At 40.2% G+C, this 23065-nt stretch overlaps 1 protein-coding gene across 1 annotated transcript in view; it reads left to right on the top strand.

Annotated features, from left to right (window-relative positions):
• LOC127044525 (macrophage mannose receptor 1-like) overlaps positions 1-23065 on the top strand; it is a 55521-nt gene that overhangs the window by 2343 nt on the left and 30113 nt on the right. The window contains exons 2-15 of the mRNA XM_050939493.1: positions 125-526; positions 2335-2517; positions 3454-3618; positions 3928-4041; positions 6171-6314; positions 7102-7284; positions 7483-7640; positions 9519-9632; positions 13323-13438; positions 14542-14690; positions 16374-16573; positions 16998-17119; positions 19498-19585; positions 22732-22876. Coding sequence (XP_050795450.1) covers positions 125-526; positions 2335-2517; positions 3454-3618; positions 3928-4041; positions 6171-6314; positions 7102-7284; positions 7483-7640; positions 9519-9632; positions 13323-13438; positions 14542-14690; positions 16374-16573; positions 16998-17119; positions 19498-19585; positions 22732-22876 — 2283 coding nt within the window. The remainder of the gene's footprint in view (positions 1-124; positions 527-2334; positions 2518-3453; positions 3619-3927; positions 4042-6170; positions 6315-7101; positions 7285-7482; positions 7641-9518; positions 9633-13322; positions 13439-14541; positions 14691-16373; positions 16574-16997; positions 17120-19497; positions 19586-22731; positions 22877-23065) is intronic.

Here is a 23065-nt window from a genome sequence, read left to right as displayed (position 1 = left end):
TGGCACCTGCTTTGCCAGCATCACAACAGCTCCTTCACTGCAGGGGGCTCAAACATCCAATAACTGACCAGTTTACCTCCTATTACAACCTTCACCATACATTTTTTCTCATTTTGTTTTACAGGCAGTGGAATATTTTTAATACACAATGAAGACCATAAACTCTGTGTAAAAGCTCAAAGCTCTAACTCAGTCATAATTGTCACTTGCAATCAGGACGATGAGTCTCAAAAATTCAGGTGGGTCTCTGATCACCAGATTCTGAGTATGGCATTGAAGTTGTGCTTGGGTGTGCCTTCAATGAAAGATCAGGCTGCGATCACACTGTATCCTTGTAACAAGACAAGTGAACTCCAGCAGTGGGAATGCAGAAATAAGACCCTTCTCGCAATCCAAGGGGAAGATTTATTTTTCAACTCTGCCCACGGAGAGGAAAGGAAAGTCATGCTGTCCAAAGGATCGGGCTCATGGAATAGGTGGAAGATCCATGGAACTACAGAAAATTTGTGTTCTCAGGGCTATGAAGGTAAAGTTTTGAAAATTAATCTCTTTATTCTGAACTAATATACTTTTGTAGCTATTAAAGAATTTTGTTTCCAATGCACCTCACCTTACCATCATTCCAGAACTACAGTTGGCTCAATAGCAGAGCTGACTACAGGTAGAGAGCAGAATTGGACCTTCCAAGAACTGACCTTGGCAATTTGTGGTTAACTTGGCAATGGCTATTCCAAGTCCCAAATGAAGTACATTAATGATAGACCCTACATTGTGTCAATCAGTATATAGGGAATGATGATTCTACTTGTACAACAATGAAAACAAAAGATCTGTGTATATATTGGTATTAACCTGGCCCTTTGTGGAAGAAATGTAGAATGACATTGTATTTAATGTCCTAAGGTTGATTTAACTGTTCCTCATGGAATATTACATTCTAGTAACTGGATGTGAGACCCAACTCTTCCTGAGTTCCATTGCATACATCAGGCATGGTGGTCCAGCAGCAGATGAAAAGGAGTTTCAGTTTATGATCTCTATTCACTCACTATGTATGCATTTATATGGGGAAAATACATTTAAAGGTGAAGTGAAATAATGTTTGTTAAAATAATAATTAAAAGAAAACCACTTAAATCCTAAGGACCTGAAGTTTACTGTACAAAACACATATTTTAAAATGGAGTCAGTAAAAAATAAGTGGGTTTTTTTCTGCTTATCCCTGAAGTCTTAGCTTTGGAGAGGCAATTTTCACCTTCTACAGTTGGTGTGACAGTCGGCTATAAACAGTGAGAGAGTGCCTGCGCATGTTCTTGGCTGCTCCAGCTGTTCCTTCTGATCCCATGCTTTCATGGGCTGGGAGCTAAAGTTCAGAGCTCATGTTTAATTTAGCAGTAAAAATCATTTCACTAACATTGTAATTACCAACGAGCAAACATTAGAAATCAGGTGATTCGGAATTGAGGTTGCACTTAAACTAACCTCAAAATTTTGGAAACTCTTCCCCTTTAGCAACTGCAGGAGAACAAGTGGAAATAATAAGATTTATCTGTATTGAACAGCTAGATTGTAACTAGGAGATTAAGGGAAAATAAAAAACACCCTCATCATGTCCCTCCTTGGGGAACCCAGCTCTTGGCTCCAGTCACAACTGAACGAAAGGGGACTGCCTGCCTGTTTATTCCCCTCCCACAGCAAGAGGACAAGGGGAAGGGTATGGAAACAGGATTGGACAGAGCTTTGGCTCCTCCCCACAACTAACCAACAGCCATTGCTGCTGAGCTGAGAGAGGGGTTGTCATAATTTGCTGCTAGTAGAAGCCAGACACAAGTTATGATCCCTAGAGCAAAAGGGAAGCAGTCAGTGAAGTAACTATTCCAAATATAAGATTTAGCTACAGATCTCTAGGGCTTTATCAAATATTCCTTGACTAAAAGAAAAAAAATCCTCACATAATTCAAAGCAGGTATTAAATATATAACAGGTCTGAACATTTTTGAAAATCTGGACCAGACAGAGTTACAAAGAAATATGGTAGGTTGAAATGACTATGAAGGCCAGGCTAAGGTTGTTTGGATGAGCTTAACTCAGCATATCTCTACTTTCTAAATAACTCTTTAAAATGTAACATTCAATCAGAATTTCCTGGCTCTCTCAGCTTTGATTGTGACAATGGTCTTAATGTGAGGATTTTTACTATGAAATTAATTATATGTAATGTCAGCATCAGCTCCTGCTTAACTAAGTTATTTGCATGGCATGTGGTTTATGATCAAACATTTTCGTGGATACTGGTACCCAGTTATTGCTATCTCTATCCATTTGTCTCCTTAGATATGTTTACACTGCTAGGAAATGCCTTTGGGGCACCCTGCGTATTCCCTTTCAAGTTCAATAGTACGTGGTACGCTGAATGTACAAAGGATAGAAAGGCTGGTAATAAACAGGGCTTCCCCTGGTGTGCAGCATCTACAGACTTCGATGAAGACTCTTTGTTTGGATATTGTCCATTGAAAGGTAAGTTCTTCACATTTAAAACAAGGGCCCTGGTTTAAGCACATGCTTAACCCCGTATCACTTGCATTCCCTGCCCAGGAGGCTCAGAGACTCTCTGTGTGGTATTGGGGAGGCAGTGGCCCCTTTTGCTGGACTCCTAAAGGCTGGTGATGGAGGAGGAGAAAGCAGCCAGGCATCCCCAGAAGCTAGTGGGAGGAACTAGAAGACAAGCATGTTAAGGGGGAAGCCAGGGCCTGGGGTTAGCTGTGGGGGTGAGGTGGAGATCAGCACACTGAGCAAGGGGGAAACATGGGGAATCAGGATAGCACACTGGGGGATGGGGCAGCAAATGTAAGGGATAAATGAGATAATGGATGAGGCTACAAATGTAGGAGCAAGGGCACATAGTGGCAGCAGCTGCCTACCTTCAGAAGGCTGGTAATTCCAAGGGCCTTACCTCCAACTTGAATGTTTCTAGCTAGTGGGCTGTGAGGTAGTATTAGCATCTTTATCCCCTTTGCTGGCCTAAGGGGTTGGGAGATAGTTCTCAGTTGGTTGAGAGCAGCTATTCTCTGTGAGGCAGGGGTGCAAGTTCTTCCTGCTGCACAGGCTGAGAGATCAGACTTTCCATCGGGGTGTGTAACATCTCTGATTAGCTGCCCTTCCCCAGTATGCAGAGGAAAAGCCACCAATCAGATGGAGATTTCATCACAGACCAGTAGAAGAGGTCTGAAAACCTAGTCTACAGAGAAATCCCTTAATGTTGGAAATTTGGCAGGTCTTAAATGAATGGAGGGTGTGTAAATGGTGCAATCGGTGTGTGCAAAGCAATCTAAATATATGGAAATTGCTACTTTATGTTAATTAGAATATACTGAGGGCATGCTTTCAAATCGTGGCAGGTCTGATTGATTATATTTTCAATTAACAAATACTGTGCCATTCATCTCTTTACAGACAACATTGACAAAGACTTTTGGACTACAAACCCTTTCACAGGCACCCACTATCAGATAAATTCCAACTCAGCGTTAACATGGCACCAAGCAAGAAAAAGCTGCCAGCAACAGAATGCAGAATTATTAAGTATTACAGAACTACATGAGCAAACTTATCTGACAGGTAAAGCTAAATAACAAGTCGATCTCTGGAGCTTTCATATTATATATACACCTGACTCAGGGCCATTTTTAGGAAGATGGGAGGGAACAAAGTGTCATTTTCCCAACAAAATGTATATTAATATGCTCCAGAAATGTACTTCCCCCTTACCAATAACAAGGTGTTGCAGCATCTCTGCATGACGGATGACTCTACATACCTGATTTTGTCCAAGACATGTAGTTTTCAAACTATTAGTTTTAATTAAAGCTTTGTACAGTCGGTAATTCTGTTTAATAAATTGTCATTTTATTTCTTTTTGTTACTTAGGGCTATTTGGCAGAGTAAATTCTGAACTCTGGACTGGACTTAACAGGTTGAATTCCAATGGTGGATGGCAATGGATTGGTGGCAGTCCATTCAGATATTTAAACTGGGCTCCAGGTAGGTGCACGTCTGTTTAATGGTGGTCTGTTTATGGGCAAAATATATGAGCTCCTATATTCTGCTCTCTCCACATTCACAGAATTCCATTTGATGTCAATGGGACTATTAAAAAAAAAAAGGTAGAATACTGGAGTGTTTGTGAGAGGAATTTGTCCTTACTTTGTAGTGCAAAATGAAAGAGAAGATTCCCAAACCAGGAAAGCATTTAAAGTCTAAAGACATTTGCATCATCTTCAAACACCTGATTTTCCAGTAGCGATTTTCTTACATACTATTCAATTCAGATGGAAAACTCATTTAAAAACATTGAAATACCTTCTGTTTAGAAACATTACGTACCATACATTGTAGATTTTCATTTTTTCTCATTTTTAAAAACTATTTATAATGTTTGCACGAAGGTCTTCATAGACCCCGCTACATTTTCCCCCAGCTAGATTTATAATCCTGTATCTGTGACATCATAATCATTTTCATAAAGCATGTAAACTACTAATGAATCAAACATTCATTTCTTGTAAAGTCCTTAAGTAAATGACAAACAAGGTGAAACACCACCACCAAATATCATACCCATAATGCTGTTGCCACATCTGTTTTGAAACATCACTGATCTTTTTTACTCATCTTCCCCACAACCTCTCAGCCTCAAAAATTAGTTGTTATAGGAAATAATGTATGAAATGGTTGAAAACACCTCTATTTTTACTATGTGGTTGTCCATATATTAAAATACACTCATCTGTCAACACATGAATGTATAACTCATAGTATGATTAGGAGTATGTATAAGAACTCATAGGATATACTGTATGACAGTAGTTCCACCCTTCCCAGAGCCCCAGCCTCGTGGGCCCTCTGTTTTACCATTTACCTCTTCAGGGATGATATTTGATGCGCAAACTGACTCAGGGTTTCCAAAACAATTAGCTGTTACTTTAGACAGCTCAAAAGAAATACAGAATCATGCAAAATAAGATACACTTAAATGCCATTTCCTCCCTCAGTTTCCTCATCACTCTTGAGTGTTCTTTGGGATTTGGGTCACTGTTTTCTAAGGAGTCCCCAGCTGTTTTGAAAGGGCTGTCTCAAAACTTGAGTCTTTGTTCCCCTTCTGGGGAAATCCCACTGCTCCAAACCCTTCTCCATGTAGACCTCTTGGAATAACTGGATTATGCAAGGTCAGGTACCACTGTTAGCATACCCACTGGTCTGCCAGAACACGGTCACTAAATGTTAGTGCCTTCTTTTGTTTATTCTGTAGCTTCTTCCAGACAGGGTGTGTCATAAATGACACAGTCCTTGCCAGCCCATGGCTGGTTTGCTATACATTGCAGGTTAGCATTATATGTAGGACTCATAAAATCAATCAGAATTCACAAGTTCTACATAAATAGATCCCCTAAATCAGGGTTGCCATTTCTCAGCTATTTATCTTTTGCTTTAGGCTCTAGAATATTTCCTCAGCATGTCTCCTCCCATTTATGGCCAAAGTGGGATAAGGTTCATAAACTACAGATGCTCAGTAAATACTGAGGTTGAAAATTTTCAAATCAACATATTGTCTCTGACTTATGGAAATATATATTTTGGTCTATCTTTTGTATTATCAAAATTAATCCAACTTTCTTTATAAATTCAATATTACTGAATTTCTTCCTGAACACTGTTTCCCTGGCATTTCTAAAGGTCAGAGAGAGCAAGTGTGATGAACACCGAGATTGACACATTGGAATTGAATCAGGGACCTCCAGAGCTAAAAGCATGGGTTGAGCTAACTTTGCTAGGTAGGGTTGTAACAGACTCATATTCCCTGAAGATCGGGCTCAAAGGGAGACTGTAACACACACTCGCCAGTGGGTTAAATGTGGAACTATATATGAATATCCAATTGTAGTCAGACTATTTGGACTAATGGACAATAACTTTATAGCATCAATGTTGTTGGTCAGCTAAGCAATTGCTTCCTAATCTCCTGTCCTTAACATGATGATTATTAGCAGACAATATGGCAATGAATTTGTAAATGCAAGAAGACCCCCAACAGATTGTTCCTTTGGTTGGTGAGATGAAGATGTACAGTGTTAATATAGAGATTCTCTGCTTTTTGTGTCTGTTTCTCAAAGGAAGTCCCTCTCTTGAGTCTGAAAAAATCTGTGGACTGCTACAGTCTGGGAATGGTAAATGGAAAAACCAGCAGTGTGATCAGAAACTTGGATACATCTGTAAAAAAGGAAATTCCTCTTTGGATTCCTTTATTATTCCCTCAGGTAGGCTGGTCAATGCAAATAAAAGCTATTTATCCAAACTCTATTGAACATCTTGCAATGAGCAAAAGATAAAAAAGAATGCATCTTTATACAGTGCACATAAGCTTCTGTCTCGATTGTCAAAAGCAAATTGTTAGGCCTGTTCGTCAGTTATAAACATGTGTGGAAGAATTCCATGATGTCAGTCCTCTGTAGGTATCTAAATGTTGCTCCACTAAGGCCACTTAAGTCTCCAGCCCTGGGGGGACTAATCAGGACCTGAGTCCCTTGCATGTATGCTGAAGTTTGCAGAATGTATTAGAGGAATCATGTGCTGCAGTCAGAGGTGATCTGGAGTGCATTCCACACCTGGCCTCTGAGACTCATTGGATACATCTACACAGCTATAAAAAATCTGCTGCACCGAGTCTTCGAACCCAGATCAATTGACTTGGGCTCGTGGGGCTTGGGCTGCGGGACTAAAAGTAGCATAGATGGTTGGGCTCAGGTTGGAGCTCAAGCTCTGAGACACACTCCACCCCCCTCACAGGGTTTCAGAGCCTGGGCTCCTGCCCAAATGTAACTTCTACACTGAAGTTTTTAGCCCTGCAGCCCAAACCCAGCAAGGCAGAGTCAGCTGGCCCAGACCTCTCGTGGCTGTACTGTGGGTCTTTTATTGCAGCGTGGATGTATCCTGTCCTACTCTGGCAGGATGAGTCATGACCCGCCTAGGTAGCTGGAACTCTTCATTCCCACCTCTTTTGATTGGTCTTCTGAATAATTGTTTGAAACATTTTTTTTCCTTTAGGTGACTTTAGGCCTATTAAATGCCCCAGTGGATGGATCCCCTATTCAGGCTACTGTTATATGCTTTACAGAGCACCCAAAATATGGAAAGATGCTTTATCTTCCTGTAGAAAAGAGGGTGGAGATCTGGCAAGTATCCACAACATTGAAGAATACAGCTTTACAGTGTCTCAGCTTGGATACAGTGAGTATTGCTACAGGGCACTATTTTACCTGCATACATATTTATAATGTAGCCGTAATCAATTCTGCAGTTCTGACAATGATGTTAACGTAAGGTCTTAAAGTCCAAGAAGGCAGATCCACCTTCATTACTCAGTCAGGGATGGACATGAAATTTAATAATACTATTAAATTATATAACTGCTTCTTATGTTTTTAGAGCCTACAGATGAATTGTGGATTGGTTTGAATGACCTCAAGATTCACATGTATTTTGACTGGAGTGATGGGACTCCTGTGACTTACACCAAGTGGCTACATGAAGAACCATCCCACGCAAACAACAGGAAAGAAGATTGCGTCAGTATGAAGGGAGAGGTAGAATAATGCAGTTATATTTACTACTAGCCTATTTTCTTTCAAAAGGTACGTCTATACTGCAGCAGGTATCGTGCTTCCCAGCTTGGGTAGATAGACACATGCAAGCTCTTCTCCAGCTAGGGTACTAAAAAATTGCAGTGTAGCTGGCTGTAGCCTGGGCATCAGCTGCCTGAGTACAAACCTGCCTGGATCCCCTGGATACATGTTTGTGTAGCAAGCCCGAGCTGCTGCTATGCTATCCCCATCTACATTGCTGTTTTTAGTAAGCTACTATGTGTCTGTCTGCCTCAGCTGGGAAACATGCTGCCTGCTGCAGTGGTCACATAGCCAGCCTAAGTGACTATTGTGGCTTGATTCATTGTCCAAGAGCAAGGGTACTAGTCTGAAGCCAATGACATCTGAAGTAACCACATCTGGAGATTTAGGTTTTGTAAAAATCTATCTCTCGGGCTCTGATCCTGAAAGTCTGCAGTGTGAGCACGGAGGCTATGCACAAGTACAGTACAAGTAAGGTTTAACATAAGGGATGATCCATTAGGTTAAAGCTTTGTCTGGTCTCAGGAAGTCAATTAAAGAGCACTGAGCATCCTCTCACAAAATGTGGGATCTTCTTGGTGGTAAGACTCTTGGTTCTGGGATTTTCTTTCTTGTCTGTAAAATATCTTGCATATCTATTGTGCTTTTCTGAAAAATAAGTTACAACTTTGGAAGTCCATGTAGCTGGAGCCTCTTATCAGGAAAGACACCACATAGTTTGTGCTCAGTTTACAGCCCCTCATCATGGGCACGGTGGAGAGAGGACAACTATATTCCTATTAAATCTCTTATAGTCTCAGTTTACTTTGTTTTCCCCATTTTGCTTTGCAGTTTAAAAAAAAAAGATATTTTCTCAAAAACTCAGTTTGACCCCTTGTGAGGTTTTGCAACTGCTACACACCCCTTTTCTTGGCTGGTGCAGTCTATAGGGCTAGTTTGCCTTTATTATATTCACTAAAAATTATCTACAAGACCCAGGGCAGTAGGTGCCACAAATCCAGAAAAACATAACGTGTGTACATTGGTACATTCTTCATACAGTTCTACTAGATCCTTATTTGTCCTTGCAGAAGCTCCCATCTCTCTCTCGGATGAGTGTTCTTATTGTCAGGAACATGTCATGCTGTGGGATAGCATGGTGTATTTCATTCATAGGCTAGCCCAGGAAAAACTCCCTCAGGAACCAAGAACTGCTTCAGATTTTATCACATTCTGTTCTGCGCGCAAGGCACACTTCTTTGACTTATCTTTGGTAATAAATATGCAGAGCAGAACAGAAATTAAAGAAATATGTTTTGAAAATATTTCACATTTTTTTCTTCAAGGAGATAAAAGGAGAGAGAGAGAATCATACGTGCCATGGTTGAGACTAGTCACGTCCTGTAATGCACTTCTGCAGCGTGCTCAGATATGGCACTATGAGAAGAGAATAGAATAGAACAGAAAGAACGTTGACTTATTCAGCAATCACTGAAGCCTTCATAAATGCCATTTAAACTCTGTGCACTCTGAGGATATGCACCCAGCACTAATAATCTAATGAATTTTTGGACAGAGCAGCAGAGCCTCCAATGAAATTTCAAAGTTAAAGGGAGGACCTTTATTGTTGGGCCATGGTAAAGAAAAAGAAATCTGTAGTCATGTGGGGAGGGAATTGAAGTGACCCAAACCAAAGCTTAAAGGTGGTCTGGGTGCTGCCTGGAGACTGGTGAATGTTCAGTCTGGTTCTTATTTCCTCTGAACCTTTTTACAGAAAACGCTAGAAAAATGGAATAAGGAATGTTCTAAAGACCTAATCCTTCGTCACTGACTTCCCTTTCCTTTCTTTGCCATGTTCAGGATGGCTATTGGGCAGATGATGTTTGCGAAAAGAAACTTGGTTACATCTGTAAAATGAAACCTTTGGCAGAAGAATCTGAGAAAGTTGAGGTCATTATCCCAGGCTGCCAGAAAGTAAGTACAATATATGTGGCATTACATGAAGATCATTTGACTTATTGGTTTCACTCCTTTTAAAATTATGTTGTCTTTTAGGATGCAATCTATGATAACTGCTTTTGACAAAACTTGTTAACTAGCAAATTGTTATTTTATGCACATTGATGATTTTCAGACCACTGGGAAAAAATTGCTCCCTCGTTTAAGCAAAACCTGCCCTGAATATCTTTTTCAGTTACTTGTGTCTCCTTTTGTCTTTATTCTCTCTTCTCTGAATTGAGCAGACCTATGCAGTTTTGGTTATTCATGAGTCATCTGCTGTATAGATGTATACTTAAACATTGTTCCACTGAAAGATTTTGCATTGCCCAGCTGCACAGCAATAATGATTTTCCTAGAAGTCAGCCTGCAGCCAACATCAGTGTCTTTCTGGGACTTGCACAGCTCTGAAGGCCAGGGGGTGTCATTAAATGAGGTTGTGATGGTTTCCTCCTGCCGGGATGCCACCTGGAACTGGGGTACCACTGAGATCTCCGACCCACTAGCCTGGACTCCCTCTCAGCACTGTGCTGCTGCGACAAGTTGCAAAGCCCTCCCAGCTTGCACTGTCACCAGCATTCATACGGGTAGGGATACACCCAGCTGCAGTTACACACAGACTTTCTAACCACCAGCCTCCCAGCCTTGGACCCCAGAGCAGTACCATCCTGGCCTGGTCAAATCTGGCCAGTATATGGGTTTAATACCTGGTCTGCTTCTCCCTCAACGTGAAGAGAACAATGCACACTTGCGGTAACCAAGCAGAGATTTTCCTCAGAGACCTTAGTCAAATGCACCGTGGTTTGGATTAAAACATAAAATAAGTTTATTAACTACAAAACGTAGATTTTAAGTGATTATAAGTGGTAGCAAACAGATCAAAGCAAATTATCTAGTAAATAAACAAAACCTCAAACTGAGTTTAACACACTAGATAGGTAGGATATAAATTAGCAAATTCTCACCCTGAGTGATAAACAGGCTGGCAGATTCCAAAGGCACAAGCTGCCTCGGCTTTGCAGCTTGGCTTTCCCAGGTTTTCACACACAGGTTAGCAGTCCCTTAGCCTGGGACCATTACTTCCCCCCTGTTCAGTCTTTATTCCTCAGGTGTTTCCAGCTGTGTTGTTACAGGGAGAGTGAGGTACCTCCTTTTTTATCATCTTCCTATTTGCTGGAAAGCTATTTTTCTGTGACCTGAGTCAAACAGTTCCTGTTTGTGTAGTGCTATCTCTGAGAGGTTTCTATTGTAAACAGTTCTTAGAGTAATCATTGTGCTTGTATGCATTTCCTCAATGAGCCATTAACATTGTTTGGCCTTTTTACTGTTGTCCCTGAAAGGCTGCTTATGGGTGTTTTCAACCTCACAACATGTTTCAGTAACACATACATAGCCACACTTCATAATTTCACATAGGACGATAGCACATACAATCCAATGAGATATTAATGTCTAGCAGATCAAGACTTTAGAATGACACTTTACAAGACATATTTTGTACAAAACATATCTAATTACATGACAGTGGTGAATACTGGGTGCTACGGTGTCACAGATGTTTTGAAACAAATTGATAAATTAAACAGTAATAAGTGACCAGGACCAGATGCTATTCACCCAAGAGTTCTGGAGGAATTGCAAAACTACTGTGGTATGTAACCTATCATTTAAATCAGCTTCTGTATCTGATAACTGAAGGAAAGCTAATGTGAAACCAATTTTTAAGAAGGGCTCCAAAGGTGATCTCATCAATTGCAGGCCGGTAAGCCTGACTTCAATACTAGGCAAAATGGTTGAAATTATAGTAAAGAACAAAATTGTCAGACTCATAGAGGAACATGATTTGTTGGGGAAGAGTCAACATGGTCTTTGTAAAGGGAAATCATGCCTCACCAATCTACTAGAATTCTTTGAGAGGGTCAAAAAGCACTTGGACAGGAGGGATCCAGTAGAAATAGTATACTTATATTTTTAGAAAGCCTTTGACAACGTCCTTTACCAAAGGCTCTTAAGCAAAGTAAACAGCCATGGGATAAGAGGGAAGGTTCTCTCACAGATCAGTAACTTGTTAAAAGATGTGAAACAAAGCATAGGAATAAAATGTCACTTTTCAGAATGGAAAGAGGTAAATAGTGATGTCTCTCAGGGGTCTGTGCTAGGACCAGTACTATTAGACATATTAATAAATGATCTGGGAAAAGGGGTAAACAGTGAGGTGGCAAAATTTGCAAATTATACAAAACTACTCCAGATAGTTAAGTCCAAAGCAGACTGTGAACAGTTATAAAGGGATCTCACAAAACTGGGTAACTGGACAACAAAAATGACAGATGAAATTCAGTGTTGATAAATGCAGAGTAATGCACATGGAAAACATAATCCCAACCATACATATAAAATGGTGGGATCTAAATTAGCTATTACCACTCATGAAAGAGCTCTTGGAGTCATTGTGAATAGTGCTCTGAAAACATCCACTCAGTGTGCAGTGGCATTCAAAAAAGTGAACAGAATGTTGAGATTAAGAAAGGGATAGATAATAAGACAGAAAATATCATATTTGACTCTAGATAAATCGATGCTATTCCCATATCTTGAATACTGCGTGCAGATGTGTCGCCCCATCTCAAAAAAGATATATTGGAATTAGAAAAGGTTCAGAAAAGGGCAACAAAAATTATTAGAGGTATGGAACACCTGCCATATGAGGAGAGACTGATAAGACTGGGACTTTTCAGCTTGGAAAGAGACAACTAAGAGGGAATATGATAGAGGTCCATAAAATCATGACTGGTGTGGAGAAAGTAAATAAGGACATGTTATTTACTCCTTCTCATAGCACAAGAATGAGGGGTCACCAAATAAAATTAATAGGCAGCAGATTTAAAACAAAGGAAGTATTTTTTCAGACAATGCACAATCAACCTGTGGAACTCTTTGTCAGAGTATGTTGTGAAAGCCAAGACTATATCTAGATTTTTTATCCCTGTTAAATTCATGGAGGATAGGTCTATCAATAGGTATTAGCCAGGATGGGCAGAGACACTGTCCCTACCCTCTGTTTGCCAGAAGCTGGGAATGGATGACGGGATGGATCACTTCATTATTACTCGTTCTGTTCATTCCCTCTGGGGCACCTGGCATTGGCCACTGAGGAAGACAGGATACTGGGCTAGAAGGACCTTTGGTCTGACACAGTATGGCCATTCTTATCTTCTTATGTAGTATTTTGCACTGGACAAGGCTCAAATTATGGATAATTGGCAGCAGCGAGGGGGAAAAACAATAGTACAGCCCACCTTTAATTAAGCATAGGGCAAACAAAAAGTCATATTTAACAGGCTTTGTATGAGAACTGTGCAGTGGTTGTGAGCATGTATTCCCACCAACCCTAGACAAATGTGGGACACTCACACAAATGCCATTATGGATTCTACTTCAGCCACTGGAGTTGCAGTTCCTAAATATGCCCAATCAAGGCATTTGTGGTCCCTATCACTGTTTTATCATCACTTTATTTTTTCTCTCATTGTTTCTTAGTTTAACTTCACGGTTGAGTACAACATTAATATAATTTTTTAGAAATGTAGTGAACAGTTATTGTGTGCTATGTAATTTCACAATCTGACAATAACTTGTGTGCATGTCTGATGTTTATGTTGACAGGGCTGGATAAGACATGGTTTTTACTGTTACTCAGTCGGACAGACATCTGTGACATTTTCAGAAGCAAAGAAAATCTGTGAAGGAAACAAAGGTTACCTAGTCACTGTGAAAGACAGGTATGAAAAAGACTGCCTTTACTTTCAAATGTGTGAGCAGGATGGAAGACCGAAAGGAGGTTCTGTGTTCCAAACTTGTAGTCAGTAATGACCGATGCTTGTCAGATGCCATTCATTGACTGGCAACTGCATTGTGGAGTTGAATAAGATTACACAAAGCAGTGTCACAAGGAACATCAGAAGACAATTATACTATCAATCCTGGTTTTAACAAAAATGTAAAAGATGGTCAAGCTCCTGTTACTACCTATCTGAGGTACTGCCAACCCCCAAAATTAAAAAGTCAGCAGTTAGCCCCCCCCCCCAAAATCATAAGTTTAGCTTAAAAAATAAAATTTGAAAAATAATACATTTTGGGTACTATTTATTTCTCTTCCAGTTTTTGAGTCTTTGAGGTTTACGTTTTCAATCTTTTATCTGCAAGCCAGAGGGTTAGAACCTTTTTTTAATTATTGTATATAATAAAAGCTGAAATTCTCCCATAACATGATGACTCATTTCATTGATGGCTTGTTTCACGACTCACGATAAAATTGCAGGAGTTGGGGACCCTGTATCTGTCCATATAAGGGATGCATATGACACCCATCACCTTGGTATCACAGCATTTTATGTGCTAGAGTGCTACTGTGACATGCTTGATGCCACATCAACTAAGAAAAGAGTCTCAGTCCTGTGACTTAAAATGGAGCCCATGGTTCTTGAATACTACCTGGGGCAGCTGTTTTATGACATAAGATGTTACCTTTGAAAAGTATTAGACTTTAGCTGAGGAACTTCTTATAACACGCAAGAAACGAAGACAAACTACAATATACTACAGTTAAAACTACCCTGTTGTACGTTGTTTCTTTATTTATATGCTGAATAAATAAAATTTTCAAATCAACCCAAGTATTGCAGCTTAATTCTCTTTATTGTACAGTACAAAATAAGGACGGAATCATTGTCGATTATGAAAGTATCAGCATTTGTTTATTATATAAATTAATATGCCATTATAATATTGCCAACATTTGCATTATGTATGATTTCATAAAAAGAACAAAGTATGATAAAATCTTGGTTTAAAATTGATTTGACACTTATTATTCTCCTTCCAGATATGAACAAGCCTTTCTGACTGTCCTGATTGGGTTCAGTCCAGTGAAATATTTCTGGATCGCTCTTTCAAATGTTGAGGAACAAGGGACTTTCAAGTGGGCTGATGGTGAAGCAGTTCTGTTTACTCACTGGAATTCAGGAATGCCTGGTATGCACTGCCATGCTGTGTGGTTGTGAATGTTTTTTTGGTTCTCTGGCAGTTCTAAAAAAAGATCAATTTGGGAAGAACTAAATCTGAATTTTTGGAAATTTGACAAAGTACATGTTTAGTTTAACCCAAATCATTTAGTTTCTGGGCATTTTTAAAGGGCTAGATTCACAAAAGAGCTAGAGGAGGAGCTGGTGCGACCTCTCCCCACCCAAAAGCCACTGGTTAGGGCAATCAACTAGGATGTGCGAAATAGGGTTCAAATCCCCACTCTGGAGCAGGGATTTAAATCCAGGTCTCTTCCATTCTAGGTGAGTGCTCTAACCACCAAGCTGTAGGCTGTTCTTGGAAGGGGCTTTCACAGTCTCTGCTGTTGAATCTGTTCCATTTTGTATAAAATACTTGAATAGTCATTGGGTCAGAGGTAAAGAGTGAAAATGATTTTACAGCCTGGTTGTTAAAGCACTCCCCCAGGAGAGGAGAGACCCAAGTTTAAGTCCCATTTCAATGTCTAAGTTTGTTACCCAAGTTCGTCATTCTAGTGCCATGGAATGAATCAAGGCTGTCCCTCCATAGAAGGAGCATAGAGAAGCAATTAATGGTTTGGATGTCCTCCCTGTTAAGTGCTTTGGCGTGACCAGTGCCATCAACATGGTAACTAAACACTGATTGATGGTCTAACAAGCAACTCAGGTGAGTATTTAATTATTTGTACAAAGTAGAACTACTTCAATGGGAGAGACAGAGAAAAACCCACCCCAGAATAGTGCATGAACCGATGATTAGGGCACTCAGTGGGGAGACTGGGATTCATATCCCTGCTCCAGAACGGGGATTTGAATCTGGGGCTCCCACATCCCAGATAAGTGCACTCGCCATAAGTGGAGCACCACTACCACCTTCTCCGCTGGCTATTTTGTGAACATGCCTAAATCTCTGTGTGAGTTTAGCTTGAAAAAAAGGTTTTGGCCAAAACTATTCAGAGAATTCATGTTAAATATGTGAATTGTTTCAGGTCGACTGAAACTACATTTTTCAGCAAATAAACTAATTCTTCTGAAAAACTTTGCCCAGCTTTCATTGTGGGGACAGCACCTCTGGAAATCAGGCACAAGGTGTCACATGGTATCTTTCTAGACATCCAAAAAGTGAAGATCTCAAAATTAGAGAACACTTCTGAAAGTCTGCCAGCACAAAACTCAAAAATGTACAGACTACATTATTAAAATGATTTCATTTGCACTAAAAATAAACGCATCAGACTGGATATGCTGGAAATACCTTCCTAATAAACTATTGGGAAATGCTGCTTCTGATAGACATTCATTTCCTTAATTTATTTGTTACTTGGGATTTGCTAGTTGGCTCAATCCAGCTCCTATGTTTGTGAGTGAAATTCTGTATAACTTCTTCATAAAGTCTCATGATCAAAGTCATGACTATTTATTGATTATAGTATTTATTTAAATCACACCTGAGCTGCTGGTGGGTGTATGCATATAGAACATGCAACATTGAATGACTTTGACTCTGCAGCAAAATCTATAATCTCCACTTGATATACTTTTTAAAAAAAAATTAAATAGAATAGTAAGTACATACTTCAGGAAGAGATCATTAATTAAAAGACTCTTACCTGAATTAACTTACCAGTAATTTTCTTTTCTTTTGTGTGTCATGAAGGAAGGGAGCCAGGCTGTGTTGCCATGAGAACTGGAACTACAGCTGGATTATGGGATGTTGTGAACTGTGAAGAGAAATCAATGTTTCTCTGCAAACAGTTGGTTGAGGGAGCGACCCCTCCTCCTGTTCCAACAACAACTCCTGCCCCCTCATGCCCAGATGGATGGCATTCAAGATCCCACAGTAGCTCATGCTTTAAAGTAGGTATTAAACTCCTGAACACAAAATACTCATGCTTCCTTATAACAGCATAAAGTAGATAAATTTGAAGAAACACTTGGCTACAACTGACCCAATAGCAACTTGCATTTGCATAGCTCCTTTTATCCTCAAGGATATCAAGCATTTCCCAGTGGTTTAGGACAGAAAGTGAGGAAGAGCACCATAGTCAATTGAAACTACAGTAGGGATTTTTAGAGACTCAGAGAAGGAAGACTGGATGAGGTTGCAGTAACCAATTTCAAGGGATGACCAGGCATGGACCAATGCTTTGGCAGAACAGTTACAAGGCAATGGATGAATGTAGGTGGTGTTAGACAGGCAGATTAACATGGACCACAACAGATGTTTTTTCTTAATTTTTGTGATGCCAGGCACAGTATGTAATTGTACAATTCTCTGTAGCATTTTCAGAATGGGCGAAAACATATGAAAACATGGTTTGATGCACGAGATTTTTGTAGAGCTATAGGAGGAGATCTGGCCAGTATCCATAGTGAAGAAGATCAAAATGTAATAAATAGCTTGTGAGTATTTGCATTGCCCTTATTCCTTCACTTGAAATATTTTCATGGAATACAACACAAAATATCCTTTCTGAAAAATGTCATTTCAGCTGAAAATCTATATGTCTCTATCATGGTTCTTATTCAAATATAAACATTTTTGTTGCATTAAAAATAGTGAGGGATGGGCTTTGGCATCATTTGAACTTCACATTAAACAAAATGTTTGGGCATCAGATTTCTGAGTGTCATTTGGGAGTTTCTAAAAGTTGTTCCAGAGTTAACGGAAGATAACCGAACAGCAGGTATATATTTTTATTATTATTTTTTATTATTTATTGACCATACCCAAGAATATGGTAGGGAGGTGACAGTGAAAGACAAGACCCTGCCTTTGGAGATCTTACAGTCTAGACTTCACATATGATACAATGAGTGTGGGTGATTAAATAAAGGGTGAAAGTATTTTAGTAAGATCATGCAGTTCCTCAGTTTAAACATCTGTACATCTTTGTGGTTCTGATTTTTTTCTAATTTTTATTCTCAGAGTTTCATACTAATTTTCTATATATGTGAGATTGCAGACATAAGGTTTTAGAAGGGATTTGAATGAGGAGAAGGGGTAGCTATGCAAACAAGCATTGAGAGGTGTTTCCATGTGTCAGGGCAGCCTGGAAATACAATGAGAGATAAGGAAAATATGAAGGAATCAACACTGGTGTGTCTGGTGGAACAGAGGGGATAGGGGAATGCCAAAAAGGCAGACTCAGATGTGCACTCTGGGGCTAAGTGATGTAGGCCCTTGAGAGTGAGGAAAATTGGTTAGATTTGCTATACAGATCTATGGGGTGCTAGGAGTTGATGGATTCAAAGAGGGAGCAGTGGAAGAGATGATTTTGGCAGAACATTGTGAGAGGAGAGGAACAAGGTGGGTATCAACACAACTGGCGAGGAAAGGGTTACAATAGTGAGCTGTAGTTAGGACCTGGACTTGGATTTCGTCATTATGATAGATAGGAAGGAATTTTTAAATTAAGTTCTGTAGGAAGCAATAGGCTTTATTGTGGCTTGGATGTTGAGGGAGGAAAACAGGAAGGTGTCACAGATGATGTTCAAGTTGTGGCCCTGCTTACCGGGAGGAGGATGGTGTCATCAACAAGAGTGGCATTCTAGGGTACTGCTGAAAATTTGGAACTCTGCATTTTTACCCATGTTGAACTTATGCAGATGATGAGTCATCCAGGATGAAATGTCTGAAAGACATGGGGGAATGTGACAGTGATCTGTAGAAAATAGATGCAGTGTAGAGCCGATCCAAAATGAACGACGACAACAAAAAGAATGAGAGTAAAAATTTCAAATACCTTTACATTCCACAGGTTTGGAACAATTTTTCATTTATTTGATTTTTTTCATGAAAATTTTTTACAAAATTGGTTTCAAAAAGTTCATTTTGGAAAAAAATTAATTCTCTCTTTTTTTTGGCTTTTGTTTTCCTGCCCTCTCCTCCCCACTTCTATTCTTTCTTTCCATTACTTTTTTTCTCCTCTTTCCAACTTTTTAATTTTTTTGCCACTGAAAAAAGGGAAGGGGGAAGGAAAAAGAGAGACCTGGAGGAAGGTAGAATGAATGGGATAGTTTTCTTGGTTTGTTTTTTCTGATTTTGTTGAATAAATGAAAAGTTTTGAAAAAAATGATTTTTTTCACAATTTTTTATTTTAAACGAGGCCATTTATTCACACAAAATATTTTTCATTAGAAAAATTTCAATCAGATCTAGTTCAATGAGTTAATTTATATTTTGGGCCTGTCCGTAATTAAATAAATGGATTAACCATTTTTAAATAAAAGAGTAGTTCATATTGCACAAGGATCTTTTCTTACTTAATAAAGGCAAAAAACAATAGAGAGACTAAGAAAAATATTTAGGCATAGACTGTGCCAAGCCTTGTATGTGTGCATGTAATTTAAGGCTCTGATCTGGCATAGCACTATACACACATGCTTAACTTTAAACACGTGAAAGTGAGTAGTCCCGTACTCACATGCTTAAGTTCTTTGCAGGACTATGGCATTAATTTGCATTTGCCACTGTGTCATTGTGGGTGGTAAATCAGCAGTTGAGGCCTTTCCTGCAAAGAATTGTATGACTCAACCTATTGCCATGTGCAGTCCCAGTATATTTTTCTGGGGATGCTGGAAATTAAGTAAGCAATTTAAATTATCGTGTTAGGGAAGCAAAATATTTCTTATGTCTTTAGTGCATATTAGAGATATTGAATAGGAAACATTCAAACTTATAGACATGTTGCAAGTCCTAAAATGTTTTGTGTATAATGATATGTATGCTTTGATTTATATACCGTCCTCTCTCTATATATCCATATATAATATTTTAGGGAAAGAGCTCATTACTATCAATCATACTGGATGGGTATGAGTGCCTTTGATCCTGACGGAGGGTTTACTTGGAGTGATGGCTCTCCAGTGAGTAATTAATTGTTTTGCACCAGAGTTGGCTTTCTGAATTTATCCTATTGTTTTTATGCAGTTTTTACTCAATCTATTTCTGCTTCTGTCCTCCTTACATCTTAAGCTACCCTGTGTGAGCCCACAACAGCATTTACAACAGATGCAATACATCTGTTACTCACCATAGCAGGATTTTTTACAGCGGAAGTTGATCAATGATCATCACTGTTGTCTGGGCCAGCTCTAGGTTTTTTGCCACCCCAAGCAAAAAAAAATTTGGCTGCCCACACCCCAACCCTGGGCTCCCCCCTGCACCCTCCTGCTGCCCCAGCCCTGGGCTCTCCCCTCCCACCTGCATGCCCTGCTGCCCCAGCTCTGGGCCTCACCCCACCTGCACCACCTGCTGCCCCAGCTCTGGGCCTCACCCCACCAAATTGAACTTGAGAACTCCTGAATTTTGAGGTGTTCAAATCTGGAAGGCAGGTGCTAGATTCCTTTTCTGAATATTAGCTAAATCTGGAAAGGAAAAGTCAATTTCTGCTTCCATGGCTCAGAAGTGGAAATCCTCCTACATGCCTGGTACCGTATCTAAAGCTGCCCAGGTCCAGTAGAGCCTCCCTTCCCTTACTTTTCATTTAAAATTCTAGTGGGATCCACATACCTTCCTTTCTAGGCTTCAGATAGACAGGGGCACTGTCCATTTAGTCCACCCAATTCTTTCTTTGGGGACTGCAAGGTGAGGTCACACCAGTATCCCTAATCCCATCTGAGGATGTCTTCTGAAGGGGCTATCTGGGCCAAAGCCTTCTACTCCTTGGGCACACTTGTTCCCCATTCACAGTGCATTCCAATCTAGCAGTGAGCTCTCCATTCACAGCAAGCTGCAGCATGAGGTTTCAGCAACCATACTCCCGCTCCCTCCCTTTCCTGTTGATAGAGGTCAAGGGAATGCTGGGAAATGTAGCTCTTTCCCTGCTCCATGGCTGGCTCTATAGGCAGGGAGCTAAGCAAGGAACTACAGCTCCCAGGGCCTCCTGTTGGTTCTCAGCTCCCAGGCTGGATCTCTACCGGCTGCCGCCCCTGCAAATGGGCTGCCCCAAGCACCTGCTTACTTTGCTGATGCCTAGAGCTGACCCTGACTATTGTAGTTGCATAATTTAGTAGCTTTAAAAGCTCACTTCAAGCATTATTTTCTTTGCATAAGCACTGAAAGATTTCTTACTGCTTTGGAAAATCTAAAAGTTTGCCAGGGCCATGAAGAGATTTCCAAACCCACCATCTGGAGCAGATGCAGAACTTGGATTCTTTGCAATAGTTGATGTCTAATATTCAGGGCCTTTTAGAGAATATTCAGTGTCTTAGTTTGCAGATAGAGGGGAAGGGAGTCTAGTACAAAGTACAAGATTTTGCCTCACTGAAGAGGTCACATTTGGAAAGGGGCAAGAGCCCTATTGCTTGGGATGCTTTCAGCCAGATGACAAAGCCCTTGAAAATACTCAATAGGGAACAATCCTGCACTAGCCCCAGGGATGGATGTGATAGGATGCCAGAATAACAAGGTTTTCTCACCTCTAGCTTCTTTCATTTCCCTGCTGTGCAGAAAGGTCCTCCTTGGGTGTGGCACTGCTTCCCCAGGGTGCATGCGTCAGCCTCCTCCCCACTCCATTCTATGCATTATCTTTCCTGTCACTCCTCCAACCCTCACTATTATTATTATTATTATTATTTTATTTTATTTTATTAGGTAGTGCTAGAGGTTGTACAAACAGATGGAATGTGGTCAGATGATGTTTGCGCCCTGGCTCTTGTGGTGACAATGAAACAGAAATGGCCAAGCTCCAGCAAAGAGAGACTGTTACAGGCAAAAGGCTGAAAATCACTGCACCAAAGTCCCAGTGCATGCAGGGAACTGTGGCTGAACTGTTTTGAGAGCTGGGCTTGGCTGGATACTTTCTGAGACATCCCAGGATTGCCTCTGTTTTTAAGTTGTTTGTCTGGGTTAATAATGGGTCCTGGAAGGACTGCTGGGAACAGCCTAGTTTTCCATGTTCTGAATAGTATCAAACCCAGAAAGGGGATGCTGAAATCAAAGTGCTTTGGAGGATAGGTTCATTAATGGCTATTAGCCAAGATGGTCGGGGACGCAAACCCATGCTCTGGTATCCCTAAGCCTCCTCCAACTGCTAGAAATTGGGACTGAACAACAAGGGATGGATCACTCAATAATTGCCTTGCTCTGTTTATTCACTCTGAAGCACCTGGTACTGGCCATTGTCAGAAAACAGGATACTGGGCTCTATGGACCATTGGTCTGACCCAGTGTGGCCATTCTTATGTTCCGAGTACCTTTCATGGTAGCCCTAAATAAAGTACATTTGAGTAGTCTAGTCTGGAGATGACTATCTAGCTATGGTGACCGCCGCATATAAGAGGAAAGGTGCCCACAAAAATGGTAAAAAGGAATGCCCACAAGTCATGGCAACCTCATTCCAGCAAAATGAACCGATCAAAACACTTTGGCTCCACTCATGGATACTTTATTTCATCCTAGCAACATCTGAATTTGTTACTAAAATAATTTATGTAACATTGTCAAAAGACTGGAGACTCCCTAATTGGTTCTGTTTGTTTAAAGAAAACAGTTTGTACAATTCTCTTTGTCTTAATCTTTTTGCTTACTGTTATAAATCAATTTATATCACGGGTCGAACTAATATTTTGTTACCTTTCACCTATTTAATAGACTGGAATCAGCAAAACCTAAACTGGAACTATACCACCCAATGTTAATCTTGGATTGAATCAACCAAAGAGACAATCTCCCTCCCCTCGATCCCTACAGTAGCAAAATTAGGCCATTGTCCCACATTGCTCAATCTTTATAGCCCATGTCATGACTGGTATCTTTGTTGACAGGGGCTAGGCACAACTTCTTCAGTTCGTTAATGTAGCTTGTAAATCAGGTGGAAGAGTCACACAGTGTTCCTCCTTCACCTGGCAAGGGCAGAGTATGCTGTTTCCCTAATAGTCCCAACTTTTACTGTCCCAATGAGTGCAAGATTTAAGAGCTGAAATCAAACTGGGTCCATCTGCCCTTGCAGAGCACAACCATTGTTCTTCTTTGAAAGGAAAATAGTCACTGAGTTGTGTTTCTACCAAAGGTAAACTATGAAAACTGGGCAGATGGAGAACCCAATAATTATGACGGAAATGAAAAATGTGCAATGTTCAATGTATACACTGACATGCAGTGGAATGATATGTTCTGTGAAAAATTCGGTGACTGGACTTGTCAAATAAAAAAAGGTAGGATTTCCTTCTTTAAATTAGAATATTAAACAAAAACAGTCGAGTCAGTTTCATGGACTGTTCATAAGGCTACATGCAAACAGAGCAATGTATCATAGTGGGTACGAAGCGGGAGGTGGTAATTCAAACCTCTGAATTAAATTTAGACATACAGATGCTCAAAAGGCTCCCTTCCATTATGACTAT

The sequence above is a fragment of the Gopherus flavomarginatus genome, chromosome 2 (assembly GCF_025201925.1).
Source record: "Gopherus flavomarginatus isolate rGopFla2 chromosome 2, rGopFla2.mat.asm, whole genome shotgun sequence".
NCBI classification, from domain to species: domain Eukaryota; kingdom Metazoa; phylum Chordata; order Testudines; family Testudinidae; genus Gopherus; species Gopherus flavomarginatus.
This window is presented reverse-complemented; position numbering and strand designations above follow the sequence as displayed.